Consider the following 20,794-nt stretch of genomic DNA (forward strand, 5'->3'; position numbering starts at 1 on the left):
TGGCAGTTAGCTGCTAAAGAGCTTTCTTCCCCAGAACAATCAGACACATGAACGAGCAAGCCAAACTAAAGCTTGAGACATTTCTAATAATGCTGATATGCAAAACGCTAAAATGGAAGGCAAATATTGAAATGCCAAAAACAAAACAAACAAACAAACAAACAAACAAATAACATGATCATAATAATACTATACTAATACTAAATCTCCCTACTGTACGACAAACACATATTTCCAGCTGAAATAATAATGAGGAAGCTAAGTAAGAGAGAATTGAGTAGTTAGATGACCTACCTCTGACCAAAGCTGCTCTCCTTCCTGCGGCAGTGCAGGGTCACGACCCTGTGGCCTTCACTCCTGACATCTTGACTCACTGTCCAGGCAACTGGGTTGCTGGCCCTGGCCCCAAGAAATGCCACACCATCCTTCAACTTCACCCTAACACACAAACAAACACACACCCACGCACACACACCGATGCCATGCCAATGCATGCACACACACACACACACACACACACACATACCAATGCATACACAAAGACAGACGGACATACACACAGGTCACAAGAAATACATTAAATTAGATGATACCATAGCTGACACAGACACACAGTCACAAGAGAAACGGGATGTAAGAATGACTGACAAACACTACACAGACACCGATAGTCAGTCAGACACAATCGCACGCTGTTCACATGAAACTTGGTCATTGTGTTAAATGGCTCAGGTCACAACACAAACGTAGTTTATAACATTACAAAAATAGATTCTGTAACTCAAAAAACACTTCTACAGACATTTAAGGCAAGGCTGTGGGAGAAGTGGATTGATTATCAGGAGCCATGACTGTCATTCTGGGTAAGACCTGTAAATCTGAATGCAACAGGAATGTAATTCTTGTTTTGATTCTTATCCACTATAGATGATGCAGACAAAATTACTTTTTAACTGTTTCTATTATTTTTTTTTGCACTCGGGTGGCGCAGTGGTAAAGTCACTGCCCACCACTACGAAGGTTGTGGGTTCAAATCCACCGTGGTGCATCCGGCTTTGTCGAGCGTCTACACAAACACAATTGGCCCGTATTCGGGGGAGGGAAGCCGGACGGGGAGGGTGATAATGGTCATTGCACGTACTCCTACGGGCTGGGGCGGCACCTGTCAGCCGGGAGTGTTGGGTGGGAGGAGTAGCATGAAGGCTCTACATCCTCCTGGTGGGGGCTCCTCACTGGCAGGTGAGTCAGTAAGATACGACAGCAGTGACAACACAGAAATGTGTGTGGGGAGGAATTAATTGGCATAAATACAAAATTGGGGAGAAAAAGGGGTAAAAAATAATTGGCTACTCTAAATTTAGGGGGGGGGGGGGAAACTGTTTCCATTTTTAACCATGCACCTTATGCATATTATTTGACATTGCTCATATTATATTATTACCGTACCCTATTCTCGAAACTGCAATTGATGGGAGCTTGCATTTCCCACACTTTTTTTCCACACCTGTAAACCTGTGATGTTACAATAAAGCTGAATCTGAATTTGATATCTATACAAAATAAATGCACAAGTCACAATGCTTTTGTGTCCAATTTGTTTTATTCGAGTGGCTAATCTCTGAGCAAAGCCTAACTAGGCACACTGCTGTCAGGTACAAGTACAAATTATTACATCAGTGGTGTACAAGCTGAGCATCAAGAAAACAGATGGCTGAAAGGAAATAATCTTAGAGGTGCAGCGGTGCTTACTATGAATATCCTCTGAGAAAAACACTGTGTAACCAGCAGTGATGGAAGAAGTACTCACGTGTTTTACTTAAGTAAAAGTATACTGCAATGTACTGTAGATATACTCTGTTACAAGTAGAAGTCCAGTATTAAAAATGTACTTGAGTAAAAGTACAAAAGTATTGGCATCAAAATATACTACCAGTATAAGTAGCGAAAGTTAAAAAAAAAGTACTGAAGTTCAGAATCTTTTGAAAATAGCTGATCTACAAGCTCACAATGCGTCGCATCGCAACGCATTGTAAGCTTGTAGGTCTGGTATTTTCAAATTGCCGAAATAATATATAGGGCTGAAGTGGTTAGTGTGTGTTGTAATAATAATACAAATCTACAAAGTAACTAGTAACTAAAGTTTTCATATAATTGTAGTGGAGTAAAGTACAATATTTTCCTCTGAGATGTAGTGGGGTATAAGTAAAAGTATTTAAAATTGTAAATACTGAAGAAAGTAAAAAATACTTCAACATTGACTTAAGTACAGTACTTGAGAACATGTACTTACACCACTGACAAGCTGAGCATCAAGACAACAGATGGCTGAATGGAAATAATCTTAGAGGTGCAGCGGTGCTTACTATGAATTATCCCCTGAGAAACACTGTGTAACCACTATGAGTGTACACATCCAAACATTCGGGCCGGAGTCTTGTTCTACACCCTGTAAGTACAGGGAGTTAATTTCCTGTGGCCGATAACAATGTTCTCTAGAATTCTCACTGGAGCAGGAAACAGGTGGTGGCACGGAGTCAGGACACTTTTTGGTCATTTTCTTCCACATCTGTTGTTTTAAGGCACCACCCCCACTACACAGCCGCCGCCTCCTCCTCCTCCATCTTGAGAACTTGCGTTAGGCATTGGACAGATGCCCGGAAACCCTGGCCTCCTTCTCCTCACGTCAACCTTACTGCCACTCACTCACGCCAATCTCTTTCCACATCACATGGAATTGCCATTGTTTAAGACAACAATACAACAACAGTGTTTTTGTTAGGTAAAAACCAAGATAGATTGTGCTCAGTGAAACATGAGCACAGGGTGAAATTTCACTTGGATTGCTTCCCTTCCGTCATTCCTTTGCATTGGGCTACAGTGATATGCATACCAGTGCACCAAGTGCACCAATGATGACCTAAGATGCTTAAGGAAGCTTTTATTATGGTAATGCTGCTGAGCTGTGATTGGTGTAGATTAGAACCATCAGCTGAGCTGTGTACTTTACTGTGCTTGGTCCAGTGGCGGAACAACTCAAAGCCGGGCCGGGAGGCACAGCACAGTGATCAGGCCCCCCCTGCGGGTTTTGGGCGGATTCGGTCACTTTTTGGGGGGCTTTTTGTCACTTTATTTTGGTTTTAGGGTTAGGGTAGGGTTATGTTGTTTAATTCTTATTTTTGCCTCATTTTACCGATTTATTATCTGACGGCCCGGGCCCTCCAGGGTCGCGGGCCCGTAGGCGGCCGCCTCCCTGGCCTCCCCGGACGCTCCGCCACTGGCTTGGTCTATGTAATAGGGGACAGGTTTTCCTTAAAAGTTCAGTTTATTCCGCTGCGTCCTCCCAGTGGAGGCTCTGAACTGGCAGGTGCGCCTGTAGGGCACAACAGCTGTGACAATTCAAAAAACAATGTGTGGGGAGGAAGTAATTGGCATAGTAACACAATTTGGGAGAAAAGGGGTAAACAATATATTGGCTACTCTATTTTTTTTTTAAAGATCTAAGATGGTGTACGCAGTCTTTACACACAGATGCAGCTAAACAAATGTTTGCAAATGTTTGTTTTAACTAAACTAACATCTATGTCCCCACATGGCGTTGCAAACTTGATTCAACACTGCCTTTTTGCAGCGCACGACACAAAGAATGGAGTTTACTTCCCATAGCCTGAGGGGACGGGACCATTGAGCTATATGGACAGGATAGTCGGCTGAACCAGAGTGGCGTGTTGACCAGGGCTGACCGATTCAGTCAGTGAATGACTGCTGTAATTGGCTGAGAAGCACCCAGCCTGTTTCACCAAGAAATACGTCACATGGGTTTGGTACAGAAGTGTCAGCTGAACTGTGTGGTTCACTGTGATTTGTCTACTATTGTTGGTACACACACACACACACACACACACACACACACACACACACACACACACACACACACACACACACACACACACACACACACACACACACACACACACACAGACCAACGCTGTTCTAGGTGGCTGGCCGCTTCAGGGCCACACCGTAGAATTGCACTATTGTACTATTATAACTGCGGACGACTTCTAAAAAGAAACGCCAAGGTTAACGGGTGGGTAATGATACAACAAACCATGCCCCAGTCCAAAGAACAGCACAGTCCTCACATCTCCCTGGCTCAGACTGTCTGCTTTGATCTTATCCAGGTCTCTGAGGCGGTAATAACCGGCCATGTGCAGCTCCATGCCGCTCTAAACGAGCCTAGATAAAGCCTGCTGCTGTGATTGAGGCAGACAAAATGGCTTGGAAGAGACGACTGATTGCTGGCTGTCTTCCCTACTTCTGTTTTCACCTTAGTCACCATGGTACAGTAATTACCTGCGCCTCACAGTGCTGGTGGCAACCAGGAGGTTGGAACATAAACGGATGATAACCATATGGCCCTCCTATCCCGACTTCTCACTTTCACAGTTCACACTCACGCGCACACACACAAACACTGTCTTAATCCCCTCTTAAATGTATTTTTCTTTCTTTCCTCCCTCCTCTTTATCCTTCTTTATTTCTTTTTTATTCCTTTCTCTTTCTTCCTTCCTTCCTCCGCTTTATCCCTCTTTATTTTTCTTTCTTTCTTTCTTTCTTTCTTTCTTTCTTTCTTTCTTTGTTATCCCCATAAGAATGTGCCATACAAGCGTCAACACATTCAATAGACAAAAACAGGAGCTAAATTAAGGAATGGCAGGTTTTAAATTAGATTGGTTTGTCACATGATTTCTAGGGAGGGGGGGGTGCAATAATAAAGAAAAGCAATTTAAAGAAGGCCCAGTTTCTCATGCATCAGCACATGAAGCGGCCTCATTAATTCCATGGAAACCTGTGCATCAGTGGGATGAGTATTTACAGATGTGATGGGGTTGTCAGAGAGCTGCTCCCCAGGCCTGAACTCTCTATTTGAGAGATGTGCTGTGACTGCCACTGCCCGGAGCATGTCAACACACCTTGCACACACACACACACACACACACACACACACACACACACACACACACACACACACACACACACACACACACACACACACACACACACACACACACACACCTATTATTTCCTAATGAAATATGCTGACACGCATCCACAATATTAATGCTCTTTACAACAGGAAATTAAATAAAAATGATACAGCTAAACTCGTTGGATGTACATCTTGTGTTATTTTATTATGTAAACGTGGATAACAGGATTTTGGGTGGTATTGTGGTACATCCTCTGTGCTGTTTTGTAGAGAGTTAATTTAAGCAAAATAAAATGCTCACAGAGGACGTGCTGGCAGCGCAAGTGAATTACAAAAAAGGAGAATACACCATCGCTGGGTTGCAAGTGAACTTTATTATTTAACAATATAATTGAATTACCATCCAGACTCCTGAAACTAAAACAACTAGTTAATAAAACATACAATAATTTAATTTACAAGTAAGAACTATTGTTTCCCAATCCTTTGGGATTGCTTTGTAATTTTAGTGTTTTACAATTTTAAGACTCGGCCGGAGAATCGGAGCAGCAGGAGCGGTATTGCAGTCACTGTACCGCTCTGACGAAAAGAGAACTGAGACTGAAGGCAAAGCTCTCAATATAAAGGGTCAATCTTCATTCCTACTCTCGAGTACAGTGAGGTCATGAAGTGTGTGTGGGTCATGACCGAAAGAAGAAGATCGCTGATACAAGTGGCCCAAATGAGTTTTCTCAGACGGGTGGCTGGTGTCTCCCTTAGGGATAGGGTGAGAAGTTCATTCACTCTGGAGAGACTCAGAGTAGAACCACGTTAACGTTGTTTGGGCATCCTGATGCTTCCTGGGCATCCTCTGGGCACGTCCCACCGGGAGGAGGTCGGCCCCGGGGCAGACCAAGGACCACATGGGGGGATTATATCCCCACGTTGGCCTTGAAACGCCTCAGGATCCCCCAGCATGAAGTGGCTAATGTTTTCCGGGAAAGGGAAGTCTGGAGCTCTCTGCTCGAATAAGCGGTTGAAGATGGATGGATGGATTTTAAGACTTTACTCCATGATCATCTTTATTTTATGTCTTTGCTCATTCCTTTTTTACTATTTTATTTATTTATTTAATTTTACAGTTTTTCATTTTTCTCCCATAGAGAAAGGGTAGACAACCATGTTTTCACTTATACACATGATGTCAGCAGCTGCTTATTTTCACCAGACTTTCACTCTTCTCTTAGCTCATATCTTTTGAAATGGGGCTCCGCAGTTAAATACATTTATAATGTAATGTGTGCGCATATCAATCCGGGGGTCCTTGACATGAAAAGGTTTGAGAACCACTGCATTAGAGCACCCAGCCAAGGCGGTTGCACCGTAGAGCATTTGAACCCCAGCCTCCATGGTGGTGGGCAGGAACTTAAAGTTGCACTATGTAACTTTCCTGTTCTAACCCGGATTTGAACCCATGCAGGTCCTGCGCTAGTGCTTACATTTTTTTTACCACTGAGCTAATAGAGGCTGCCTGCTTGCTCTGGGGAGATTGAATGTTCACCTTGAGTTCACCTGTGCCCTCCCCTATATTCTTCTTGTGTCAATCCCTGAAGAAGACCTCATCTGGTCGAAACATTGGTTGTTTTTCATTAAAATACTGTTTGTATCGTGGCTAGGAGCAGTGCGGCCTCTTTTTTCATAGAAAATGTGTGTCAAACCAGAAACGGGATCATGTCAAAGGTCATGTTCAACCTAGATATAGGTTGGATATAGCTAAATGTCTCAATAAAAGAGCAGGGAGACCTAATACAACCACCCAAATTGTATGAGTTATATTGCACATACAAATATCATTTTATTCACTAATAAAATGTACATAATACAGCTTTAACTGTATCTATGAATCACATACTGTAAGAAACTCCATGAATCTGATTCAATTCAGTTAAACAGGGCAAAATGGCCAAATTATATCCAGCTATTTTAATCATCTACAGTATGTTCTTTAATTCTCCAACACCTGCAGATACAGTAAATCATATTACACAGTAAAACCATCAATGTTCATTTATCCATTTTTAACTCAGATGGAACCAAACAGATCCTTGTGGGTCCATTTGTACACTCTCATTTGTACTTTTTACTGTGGAGTACAGATCCTAGAGCCCCCCTTCTGCTCTTTTTCCTCTCCATCAAACCACCCACTTGCCCCCTATCTCTGCGGGTAAATCATCTCCATTACTTGTGGGGGAAATATTAATTACATATAGTAGCCAATGAACAGGCACGCCAGACCTAAAGCGGCTGGAATGGTACGGTAGCACAGGGTTACAGGAAATAGCAGTCAGTGTAGTATTTAGGGGCTAGCAGACATGGGCAGATGTGGAGATAAAGAGAGAGCTAATTCAATTAATGAGTCTGAAGGACTTCCATTTGATATGAGAGCTGGTTAAAAGTGCTGGTGCGTGACAACACAGTGAACAGAGGACAAGATTAACACCATCAGATAAAGAGCGCTCACCAGGCAAAACCAATCTCCAGCCACACATTGTTCTGTGTCTCTCTGTCTCACTTTCACTGGCTCTCTCTCTCTCTTCTGAAAATATGATACTTCCAACACTCTTGTCTATACCTCTCCAAGGCTCAGTTCTCCATTCCTTCCTCTTTCTCCTCCCTATTCAGTGCCTTTTTTCCCTGTGTCTCCCTGTCTACCCCAACTACCCAAAGACATGTACGTTAGAGCCATACAGCTGCCAGTGCCCCAAGGCACTGGCCTTAAAGCTGGGAGCTGGTCCCCGGGCGCTGCTCAAGGGCTGCCCACTGCTCCTAATAATTAGGATGGGTTAAAGACAGCCAAGCCAGCCAATTTCCCCATGCGGATCAAAAGTATAACTTAACTTTGCTTGCTTGCCTTTTCTTTTCATTAAACCCCTTTCACTCTTATCGTCACTTGATTGTGCTGAACTATTAAAAAATAATTTTTTAAAGCATCTTAAGGACTTTTTGAACATGTTTGCAAAATAATACCAACATACTGTAAATGAATAAGGTTATCATAATTTCCACCTTAAATACAGGATTCAGAACAGAAGTGAATGCTAACTTTTGTACTGGGGCCTGCTACAATATCCCCAATTCTTCCCCATTATAAATCCGAGTGTGAACATAGTTTTGGAAAATGTAGCCTTGTGTCTAGCACTATTATGCACGCTTCATCGAAAGAGTGTTGTGTAACATCACAGAGAGAAAAAAATATGTGTTTTAAAATGAGTGTTGACACTCAAAAGAGAACTGTGGGATACTGGATATATGTACAGTAGGTGTCATCTTCTTCTAATAGTGCTTCTAGCCTTGCATGAGAGGTTACCCTTGTGGAATGTCAATTTCTCCTGATCATGCCATTGACCATCACCGCATCTCACCCATCTCAACAGATCAATAGCTCTGTCATCAAAACCAAAGACTGAATGTAAGTGCTTTCAGGGCCTTCGGTTCTGCAAAGAGTTAAAGCCTTCATCTGTCAGGGGAGAAAGATGATCAAGGAGAGTACTACCTAAAACATTACTTAGTCATTTTAGCCCAGAGTGGATCCTATTGAGTGCAACTTAATAAAGGAGATGCTGACTGTCATCAGAACCTAGTGACACACACAATCAGCCTGATATACCCCAGGGACTTAAACACACTGCCCCAGATAAAGAGCATCTGTTTTCCCCTCTACTTAAAGGTGGCTCCATATCTGTATATCCTTATCCTTATCCTTCTTTTTCTGTATTGTTGCTGTTAGAAAGAAATGGTAGAAGATTGGAAAGTGGAGGAGAGGAGTTAGTTAATTGCTTTCAGCAACAGATATTCTCTCCAATTTAGAGACAAATTGAGCCCTGAGATTTCTCCTCCCTCCTTTATGATTCTCTAATACAGTACTTCTTAATTACAGACCAAACGCAGCCTGATGAATGACAGTGTGGCCCCTGCCATGGACGCACACTCACACACACGGGCACGCACCCGCGCACACGCACACGTCGCACACGCACACACAGAAAGAAGAAATAACTGACAGAGGCACAGGGGTGAGTGATCGGGGAGACTTCAAATAAGAAGAGGTTCAAAATGTGAGACTGCTGCAGCCTCACAGCACGACAGATCAAGAGCAATCATGGCTAGAAGCCAAGACAGCCGAGCTCAAGACAACTACTGAGTGAATGAAATGCAGGCCAGCCAGTGATCTCTGAGCAGTGGAACCTTTCATTTGGCATCTTGGACGGGCTTTCACATAAAAATCATCTAAAGGCGCTTTCATAATTTGGTCAATGATCCAATCGACAAGTGTTGTTTGACAAAAAATGACACATGATCATTTTACACACTCAACAATAAATTATTCATAATCCTTTTCAAGTATAAATGAGCATGAACTGGAAAGATCACCAGTTACTGTAGGCCATATTTGTTAGTTCCCCAACGCTGACAATTCTACATCAAATACGTATGATATTATAATATTTGAAATTGCTATAGCCAAAACTGCTTACTGTATAACCAATGCTTCAAATAATATGCCATGACATGTTTTACTTTGATACCGGGTACCTGCAATTTTTCACAGCAAGTGTCACATTTTTCAGCTGGTGAATATATCACATTTTGTATCAAGCGTGGGTGTAGTTTCATTTCCAGGTCATTAGTTTTATGAGGATGTGGAGCACAGATAGATTGGAATTGTACAGGTATTTTTTTCAAAGCATTTTATACTTAGTGAAAGGAAATATGGCCTATCACTATAACCTACAGTATGTAATAACAGCTATGCTTTGTGCATAGTCATATTTATAACTAGAAATATGAATTTAAGAAAATCCTAAACTGTATTAAAAAAAAACATGTGAAAGCAATGGGCAACAGAAAGCACAAAAGTCTGAATAAAGATCATAAGCTGGTCATGGGCAAATATTGAAGATGAAAGCAGGGCAACAGGATGATGACACTGAGGAGAGTGACAGTGCAACACCCACTGTGTCCACTCATCACCTCCACTAAAGGCAAGGCAAGGCAGCTTTATTTGTACAGCACATTTCATACAATGAAGCATTCAAGGTGCTTGAATTCCACCAGGTCTGTGTGTCATGATAACAAAACGCTGCTTCGTCGTGTCTTGTTCAAACTCTTAAAAAAAAAAAAGTAGGCACAGATGTCCTAGACGGATCATATGGGATAAGCATGTCATAGACGTAGCGGTTTTGTAAGGACTTTAGAACTGGTGTAATGTGGTCGTATTTCTCCATAGGACTCTAGCACGTAACATGCACTGGATTCTAGCAATATGAAAAGCTGCATGAATATTATGTACAAGTAATATATTATGTAATATTGAAATATTAGATCCTCACCATTTTGGTCATTAAAAAAAGTATACCTCTTGTACAGTAAGTACATCCTCGGTACTATTTAGTATTCCAAGTCAATCTTAGAATATGGTGTTATTCACCAAAAGGGTTCAAGGGTTCAGGGGTTGTACTTTATTGTTAAATGTTGTGTACAGGTACTGTACATAAGAGTAAAACTTATTTTGGTTTGGCTTCCTCCCATAAGTGTCTAACAATCAAAAATAACATTGATTGATTGAATACTTTATTAGCAGGACTGTTAACAGTACAGGTAGTGTGGTCAAAGGTTATGCTAATAGTATAACACAAAAAGCCACAGGGGGCTTGTTTCCATTGTGGTCCATTGTACTCAATTCATCAGCAAACAAAATGTCTTCCATGTTTGAACTTCTGCATCTTTTACTCACCTACAACACAGTACATACAGATAGACTTCAAGGTGACCCCTTTCAAATTATGCGAAGTTTGCGAACATAATGACACCAGCCATCATCCTGAGTCATTAGCTGATATACAGTATTAAGCCGTGTACTTTAGGCTGTATTAAGGCGGGTGGTAAGAGGTAAAGAAACTAAAACCACACCTGGAAACTCTCTCATTACTAGAACTACACCTTCCCTTCCTGTTGTTCACATCTCACAACTGACCCTTATTCTTGTCTCCCTATTTCTCTGTTTCTCCTCTACCTGGATACATAGGGCACTGTTTCCCAAACAGTGGGTCGGGACCCATGTTTGGGTCGCGGACCAATTTGTATGGGTCACAAGTAAATATCCCCTTTTTTTCGTTTCCTACATTCAGATATACAATTTGAAAAGATTTTAAAAAGACAAACAAAAACAATTCCAAAAGTATTTCTTTATTTTTTTAGAATTCCACAAATGAATAAAAATAACCTGTTTAAGAAGAAGTGAAAATTGTAGTTCTACAAGCTCGCAACACGGCGCGAAGCAAAGCGACGCATTGTGAGGTTGTAGATCTGCTATTTTCACTAGTTTGGGTCCCGGGCAAACATCTAATTTCTCTTTTGGGTCTAGAGCTAAAAGGTTTGGGAACCACTGACCTAGGGGGATTAGATGGAGCCACCGAGACAATGCCCCACCCTGTGTTCCGCCGATCGACCCAGCCCATGACAACGATCCTCCATTCAAACCTTTACGTCATTCATTAGCCCTGCAAACTATTAACAATAGACACCCTTCTTCACTTTTTAGATTTAATAGGCAACGTTTTGGTAAAGGACCAGCACAAACACAGATACAGTATACAAGGCATGTAAGCAAAAAAGGTAGTATGCGCAGGTGTTATTAAAACACATCATAACTTGAGGACAAGGTTGACTATTATGTATGTGCTCTAATTAGATCATAAATTGTATGAATAGTTGTGGGAGGTTTGAAGGATATGATATGCTGGCGACAAGCCAGCCTGGAGTGATGAAGTGTGCGGTATGGCACTGGTAGACAGGGAAGCTGAGGGCTACAGTATAATGCCTTTTCTGCAGGCTATTAGTGACTTATTGATAGATTTACTCAAGATTTGACAGTTGTGATGTAAGAGTATTGTATTTTTTGTAAAAGGTCAACCTGGCAGATGTCAAAGTGTGGGGTCGGAGGTTACAGTATGTTACTCAGCTGTCATGGTGATGAGGGGGGGGTGGTGACTGTCCCTACCTGTGATATTATTGGGGAAAAGGCTGTCAAAGTATCGTGAGGCACTTTAAGAAAGTAGCGCAGGTGTATTTGTGAAGAGCCAACATGGAACAAGTTCAGTTGACTGAGTCAATATTAACCACTTTATGTGTTTTCCAGTTTTGTGACATTTGTCATGAGTGGTGGGATCGGAAGGGTATGAGGTGAGAGCCACCTCATACCCTTAGACGCACGGACACACACACGTGTGCATGCGCGTGCACACACACACACTCACACTCACACTCACACTCACACTCACACTCACACTCACACTCACACTCACACACACACACAGCCTTCCTTGAGGGAACAGATTAATGACAGGCCCACCACTTCCCAAGAGCACGCTCCTAATGTCCATATTCTACTCGACTCTGCTCTGCACTGTTGGTATTATTGGATAGTGCTGTACTGGGAACGCAGGTAAATCAATTGGAGCCTGATCTGTAAAAGCCGGCATGTCAGCCAGCGCATTACCCCCCATTTGCACTTCATTACCTGCACCACTGGACAGCGCTGAACGGCCATCATCACCAGGCTTGGCGCCGCAAAGTAGACATGACAAAATAAGTCAATTTAGTCTTCCAGGGTGAGAAAAGTGAATAGGGTTTATGTGCGTGCGTGTGTGGTATCAAAGAGAACATGTAAAGAGTAGATGGATGATACAAGGTTTGTAGTTCAATTTCATGAAACAGTAAGTAAACAACGGGTCAGTTTAACTAGGAGAAAGAAAATCACAAAATAATAGTGCGTTTTCAAGTGTTCCAGCATTATGCTAACTCATCAGTCTTCAAAAGAAGAAAATCCCTGTGTGCATGTGGAACTAAAAAGTACTTTGCAAGAGGGACCCTCAGGCTGAGGGTCTGATGGGCAAATCGGAGAATCAATCAAGCCGAGAGTCTGATCACTGATCGAGGTGGGGTAAGATGCCTAAAACATAGCCATAGCTCTGATCAACAGTCTGCGGCAAGTTTTACCACGGTTCTCCGTTTACTACTCACTATGGGATATCAGCGCCCTCAGGCGATGAGACAGAGCAACACACACGCTCCCGGTGCCAATACTGATTGGCTAAGGGTATGTCACGAGTCCGGAAGACCCGGGAGTATAAAGCTCCCTCGTGACGTAGGCTCTTCCTCTTTTCTCCACTCTGCAAGCGAATGCGCAGAAATTCACACACAAAGAAGCAAGAAATTTTACAACTTAACCCAACGCGGGAATACGGAGTATATCCCCACGGGAAAATCCTTGCAAATAAGTTTTCTCCCGGAACTTATTATTAAGTATTTATTTATTTACCTATCCTCTCAGTTTTCCTTATTTCTTGGTCTGTTCTGGAAAAGCCGGTTAGCTGAAAAAGCCGGTTAGCTGCTAACACCGGTTAGCAGCTACTAGCTCATTCATTCATTCAGTGGCTAGGCTAATACTAGCAGCTACTAGGCTACGCTACTGGCTAGGCTTTAGCCTGTTGTTTTCCCAGACCGAGGACCAAGATGGAACCACCGAGGAGTTGCGGGGTCGCGGAATGCGACCCCCTCATCGCCGCAGACGACCCCCGCCGCGTCTTCATCCACTGCTTGGGGGTCGATCACGCGTTCTGCGCCAGGACCCACCCGGGTGAGACAGATGCGTGCCCTAACTGCACGAGGTTAACCGTTTCTCAACTTGACGCTCGGCTTGTCAGGGCTAGGACCCTGGTCGGCTGGACTAGACGAGATAACGGTGAGACCTCCACCGCCACCGGACCGGGGACCCCAGTCGGGCAGCACGAGCGGCCCCCCGGCTCATGGGACCCCCACCGGTGCCGATGCCAAGACTAGAGCGTCAAGCGTCCACGACGCTGACGCCACCTCCCGCCGCTGCTGCTGCGATGGGGGCTTGTCCCCACCGCAGCATGCTAGCAGCGGCCCTCCCTCCCCCCCTGCCAGCGAGGAGTCGATGGCTCTTCACGATGACGACATGGCGGAGGACGGGGAAGATTTCCTGGAGCTCCCGTCGTACCAGGACACCCAGGAGGTGTCCACGACGAGCCCCGGACGGGGAGAACCTCCCGCAGCCACCGAGGAAGAGATCCTCGAACCTGTGGCGGCTGGTTTCAACGAATGGCTAGCCTCACTAAGCAACAGGTTGTTAGCAACGCTGTTCTAGCTTAGCTTGCTAGGACAACACCAGCTCGTTAGCCTCTTCAGAGCCGGCGTCTGTACCACGAAGAACGAGGCTACAATCGGGTGCTTTGAGACACATAAAGGGTTTTCATAAGAGTATGTTGAACTGTTTATGCTGTTTCCACTGTTCTGTGTTTTATTCTGTTCCATTAAAATTTCCCAAAATACACAAGCACACTATCCAGCCCCGGTCAGGAGGTCACGACGCTAGGGGTCCCTGGGGGTCCCCGGGCGTCGATGCCCTCCTCTATAAGCCCATTGTGCCTATCAGGCCTGCCTTCACAGCATGATAGACAATAATGGGATACTTCTCTGCCTGTTTTCGACAACTGTCGGGGTGCATCGATGCATAGGGATCACTAGGTGGTCCCCGTGTTGATAACCACCCCTTATAAGCCCAAAGCGCTTGGAAAGTCCCTTGGTGACTTTCCAAACGCTGCTGGGATGAATACTGTGCATGATATGAACAAGACAAAGGTAATGAACCCATTGCTAATTCTAAACGCCAGTGTACATGGGTCACGCCAAAAAAAATCCAATTCTACCATCCATCCGGCAGAGGGCGCCAGAGGCCCACTGTGGGAAGGAAGGTTTGCAAGATGGCGGCGCGGGTCGAAGGTCACCCCAATATTTACAACCTGCCAAGCACCGTGTCACGCCAGCCTCTGGAGGGCGACAGAGTGCTTCCTTCGGTGGAGGTGGCTCCGTCGCTTCCTTTAGCCAGGCCAAGAAGCCTAGACAAGATGGCGACGGACTTTGTAAACACAAGGGAGCAGCGTGGAATGCTTCCGTACTCAGTCACGTGACCCCCACGCTTGCACGGGCCCCGTGGGTTAGGTGTCGACGTCACCTGTTTCCATGGAAACGGATGTCAACGTCTCTTCACTCTTGGTGAGTTAGCCGTGACTATTACTAGCTATAGTATGCTAGGTTGGCATAGCCTCCAGTAAGGCTGCTGTTGTTTTCACTTAGTGGCTGACTAGCCTCACTAACATCGACACAGTTAAAGAGCAGTGTTGTTTTGGTGCAGTGCTTAGACAGTCCCCTAAAACAACACGTGGTGGCCATAGCTCTCCTTCGTTCTTGGTTAGCCAAACAACTACAGGTAGCAGCTAAAGGCTAAAGGCGACCTGTAGCTAGGCTAGACTAGACCAGGCTAAGCTTACAGGCTAAGCTAGTTAGCCCTTTGTCTACACTACCACGATAGAGGCTCAGGTTCACTGGGTGCCTTGAGACAAACATAAAGGGTTTTCATAAGAGTATGTTAAACTGTTTATGTTGTTTTACACTGTCTTTGTGCTTTATTTTGTTGCATTAAAAATGTACTAAAATACACAAGCACATTATCCAGCCCCGGCCAGGAGGTCACGACGCTAGGGGTCCCAGGGGGTCCCTGGGCGTCGAAGGCCTCCTCTATGAGCCCATAGAGTCAGGCTGATGTTGTTTCACTTAGCGGCTGACTAGCCTCACTAACATCGACACAGTTAAAGAGCAGTGTTGTTTTGGTGCAGCGCTTAGCCAGTCCCCTAAAACAACGCTGCGGTGGGCATAGCTCTCCTTCGTTCTTGGTTAGCCAAACAGCTACAGGTAGCAGCTAAAGGCTAAAAGCGACCTGTAGCTAGGCTAGACTAGACCAGGCTAAGCTTACAAACTAAGCTAGTTAGCCCTTTGTCTACACTACCACGATGGAGGCTCAGGTTCATTGAGTGCTTTGAGACACACATAAAGGGTTTTCATAAGAGTATGTTAAACTTTTTACGTTGTTTTACACTGTCTCTGTGCTTTATTTTGTTCCATTAAGAATGTCTTAAAATACACAAGCACGTAATCCAGCCCCGGTCAGGAGGTCACGACGCTAGGGGTCCCAGGGGGTCCCTGGGCGTCGATGGCCTCCTCTATGAGCCCTTTGTGCCTGACAGGCCTGTTTCACAGCATGGCAGACACTAACGGTCTCTAATGGACGCCACAGTACGAGTCCGCTGGACCGCGTGGCGACGTCATCGGTCCCCGTGGAAATGTGCACGTTGCCCACGGGACTGATAACAGCAGCGCCCCCTCCCGACTCGCTCGCTCGGTGAGCAGCTTTTGGGAGGGTTGCAATCCGAATCTGTTTTTATCCCAGTACATCAGCGTTACACTGTGTTTACTGGTTAAGCTCAGTACGGCAGTGACACACTGTGGTTGTACTGGCCAGGCTCCCCTGAACAACAACAACACATTGTGGTTGAACTGGTGTGTTTTCCACATGCCTTGTGTTACTTCCTGTGTCAGACGAGTGTGTCTCTCTCATGCGGAAGATAAAAGCAGCCACGACTCTAAGAGAGAAGGTTCTCTCTCTCTCTCTTGAGCATGAGTGTTACCAGAGAAATATCTACGAATCAGAACCGACTGGGTTTCTGTTCAAAGCTTTTTCTGGTGAGAAAGAGGGGGGGGGCGTACGGCCCTTTCTGAATCTGAAGGGCCTCAACAAGTATCCATTTCTTGGTTGACGACCGTAAAAGCTGTTGCAAAACGGTACATCAGGGGCACTGATGGGCGGGCATCAACCTCTAGGTTGCTTGCCTCCACGTTCCAGTCTGGCCTCCACACAGAGAATTCCTGCACTTCGGCTACAAAGGGGAGTGTACGAGTACACGGTTTTTCCCTTTGGTATGTCATTGAGCCTGCGAGTGCTCGTGCAGTGTACCAATGCGGCCATAGCTCCACTGCGGCGACAGGGGATCGGTCTGTCGACGGAGGAGGTGGCACGGCACACGGCCGTGGCCCTCTCCCACCTGACGTCGCTATGTTCACAATCAACGTCCAGAAGAGCGTTCTGGTTCCATCTCAGCGGACCACCTTCTGGGGGATCTCGCTGGACTCGAACATGCTCAGAACGCGGCTGTCCAAGGGCAGGTTAGACAGCGTCTTAGCTTGTGTGAGGTCTTTTCGCGTAGGGCGTCAAGTCACTTACAAACTAGGCATGCAGGCGGTGAGTCTCATGGCTTCAGTCATTCACCTAATCCGCTTGGGCAGGTTATACATGAGACCTGTATAGAGGTGGCAGCGGGCTCTTCGGATCCCACTCACCTCAGGCTTTCAGCAAGTGGTGGTGTTTCCAGGGTGTCGTGGAGACACTCGGATCGTGGTCGCAGGTGGCTTTTCTGTCCCAGGGGGTCAGTATAGGCGCTGTGATATCACAGAAGGTCATCACCACGGACGCCAGCCTCACGGGGTTTTTCCTCGCTCTCAAACAGTTCGGTGCTCGGTTTCCGGGTTGTTCTGTCTCGATCAGAACATACAACACCGCGACCATGTGCTATGTCAACAAGCAGGAAGGTTTGGCCTCCCTGGTGTTGGACGGATTGGCGTGCGAGATGGCGCTGTGATGCGACTCACGTCTCGCGTCCATTCAGGCGTTCCAGGTGCCGAGCCTCCTGAACGAACTGCTTTATGCTTTCCCACCAATAGAGCTGATCCTCCCCATGTGGGGGAGGGTCAGGCTCCGAGGGTTGTTGATGTTGCTGGTGGCCCCAGCATGGGACACGTAGAGGTCAGGAGATAACTCCTCTCCTTCACGACGTGCCTTGGGCCCTCCTTGTCGGCAGGGACTTGCTGCGGCAGGGAGGGGGGACGCCCTCAGGACCTAGACCTATGGGTCTGGCCCGTGAGAGGGTGAATTTGAGCTCGTGTGGCCTTCCCCCTGACGTGATGGCTACCATCCAGGGCGCAAGGGCCGTGTCCACGAGGAATGCTTACGAGGTCAGATGGGGGTTGGAACAGTGGTGGTGGCTTTCCAGGCCTCGATGTGTAGCATTCTTACTTTCTGCAGGGAAGGCTAAATCAGGGTTTATCCTTCTCGACGGTGAAAGTGTATTTGGCTGCCATTTCGGCTTGCCACCTAGGTTTCGACGATGGCAAGACGGTGGGTCAGCATAACTTCGTGCGCCGATTTATGAACGGCGCCAGAAGGGCTAGACCGGTCAACAGGCCACTGTTCCCAGTCTGGGAGTTGACGGTGGTGCTGGAGGCACTGTGCCGTCACCCGTTCGAGCCTTTTGAGTCTATGGACCTGAAGGTCATTAGTCTAAAAACGGTCCTTTTGGTGGCCCTGTCCACGGCTAAACGGGTCAGTGACTTGCATGCGCTCTCGGTGAGCCCGGAGTGCATGAATTTTCTGAACAACGACAGGAGGGTTTTGCTTAAACCAAACCTGGCGTTCGTTACAAAGACCGGGGTGGTGGCCCCAGATCCGGTTGAATTGGTGGCTTTTCATCCGCCTCCCTTCGCTTCGGCGGAGGACAGGCGGTTACATTGCCTCTGCCCGGTGAGAGCTTGAAGCTCTATTGCCAGAGGACGGCGGCCAGTCGCTCATCGACACAACTCTTTGTCTCTTTTGGCGTGGGGGTTCAGAGGAAGGCGGTCACCAAAGCGACGCTTTCTAGATGGATCCGTGATGCCATTAAGCTGGCTTATGTGAGTAGTGGTGTCCCTGTCCCGGGGGGTCTGAGGGCCCACTCTACTAGAGGCATGGCTACGTCCTGGGCTCTCTACAAGGGAGCTTCGATCCAGGAGATTTGTGCGGCTGCAAATTGGTCGTCACCGTCGACTTTTGCGGCCTTTTTACAGTCTGGACGTGGCGGCGTCATCAATGGCGCACGCTGTCCTGGGTGTGGCTGCTGCCTCCAGGTCAGTGGAGGATAGGGAGTAGGCTTGGGGCCTTTTCTCCATATCTTCCGACTTCCTCTTTAGGTTTCCTTGGGACCAGCAGGGCTGTGTCTTGGGGATAGGGCCCTGCTCCTCATTATTATGAGGCGGACTGTGTCTGCCTGTTAGTAAATAGGGCAGACTCTAGAGTCTGTCAGGGCCTACTCTTGTTATCTATCCCGCACCCCAGCCCGGTGGGCTGGGGGGGCGCCCAGGGGCCGTGAGGTCGTGGACCTATGGCCTGGGGGTCTTAGGTCACGTCCGGGGGGGACGTGACCTAGGAGCTGAGGGGCGTGCGGGGTGGTCAGGGTTGTGTGGCTCATTACCTCAAGGGGGGTTTATGAATCCCATAGTGAGTAGTAAACGGAGAACCGTGGTAAAACTAGAGGTTACGAATGTAACCCCGGTTTTAGTAGGTTCGGAGTTTACTACTCACCAGACACCCCTTTCTGTGCGCATTTGGCATGCAGAGAGGAGAATGTTAAGAGGGAGCTTTATACTCCCGGGTCTTCCGGACTCGTGACATACCCTTAGCCAATCAGTATTGGCACCGGGAGCGTGTGTGTTGCTCTGTCTCATCGCCTGAGGGCGCTGATATCCCATAGTGAGTAGTAAACTCCGAACCTACTAAAACCGGGGTTACATTCGTAACCTCTAGTTTCGGGGCAAATGGAGTGATCCTGTGCTTGCGTACCCCGGACGAACTTTCTGAGCTTTTGTCAATTATATAGTAGTTGGCATCAACCAAAAGCTTTTCCCTAAGCATCCAATAGCTAAACTAAGACATGAATGAGATCCTTGTAGTGGGTGCTAAAGGTCAGAGGTAGCCTGGATATCCATTCCTATTTATTTCACTCTCTCTGAAACAGTGAATTGAGTGAATTCTTGACCCATCCCACATTGGATTATCAGACACATCAATAAAAAATTTTTTAAACATAAACATTCCAGTGTAAACCCAGCCAGCAACTCATAATACAACCTGATTTGAAGTACCTTGGTCATACAGTACATACATTCATATCGACCTGCACATAGAATATATAAAGTTAAAACAAAAAAAAAGTTCATCTATAAGTCACCCTTCTCCTCCTATTCCACGCTTTAAAAGATATTCTGAAAATGCAAAAATATGACTAAAAAGAAATTCAACTAGAAAAAGTGCTCCTCGGAGCACAGGTCTCCGCCAGGTCAGGTAGGTTACTGTGGCCTCCTGGTGGCTCTATAATGTATAATGTGAAAAGGGGTGCCATTTCTTCTTAGGCCTTGCACGGCAATCGGACATTGCATTCATGATTTGAGGCATTTCGTTAAAAAAATGTGTTAATTGTTTTGCTAAATAAGACCTGCTGGTGGCGCTATAACAGGCCAATATTAAAAGGGTAGCATTTGTTCCTCAACATAGTGTGAATGTGCGTGCAAAGTTTGACCGCAATCGGACGCTGCGTTCATGATTTGCGGCATTTTGTTCAAAACAAGCCACTACTGCAAACTTTAGATGTGAATCTTAGCCAATCAGGATGGAATATGAAAGATCCATCTTGATCACATGACTATAGAGATCATGTGTACCGATTTGCGTGAAATTTGGATAAAATCGGAAGGAGTAATATAAAGAAATATGTTTTACATAAGTCGGCATCTTGGTGGCGCTATAAAAGGCAGATGTGAAAAATGCAGGGCAAAGGTTTTTCCTTGACCTCTAGGGAGTGTATATACAAAGTTTTACACAGATCAGTGCAGTTATAAAGGTAAAAACACAAATTTGCCTGTTATAGCGCCACCATGAGGCTGATTAGAACATTTTCAAGTGGCATTTCTTTCTCGGCCTAGTGGGAATGTGCGTGCAAAGTTTCAGGAAATTGCATGCTGTGTGCATAATTTGAGGCATTT

At 45.7% G+C, this 20,794-nt stretch overlaps 1 protein-coding gene across 1 annotated transcript in view; it reads right to left on the reverse strand.

Annotated features, from left to right (window-relative positions):
* Window positions 1-290: 290 nt before the first annotated feature.
* The window catches only part of LOC308078867 (transmembrane protein 132C-like), a gene marked incomplete at both ends in the record, with an annotated part of 73,882 nt that continues 53,378 nt past the window's right edge, over window positions 291-20,794 (reverse strand). Inside the window, one exon of the mRNA XM_080420210.1 lies at window positions 291-438. Within this exon, the coding sequence (XP_080276336.1) occupies window positions 291-438 (148 nt within the window). The remainder of the gene's footprint in view (window positions 439-20,794) is intronic.

This window comes from Gymnoscopelus braueri, assembly GCF_963280865.1.
Source record: "Gymnoscopelus braueri genome assembly, chromosome: 22".
NCBI classification, from domain to species: domain Eukaryota; kingdom Metazoa; phylum Chordata; class Actinopteri; order Myctophiformes; family Myctophidae; genus Gymnoscopelus; species Gymnoscopelus braueri.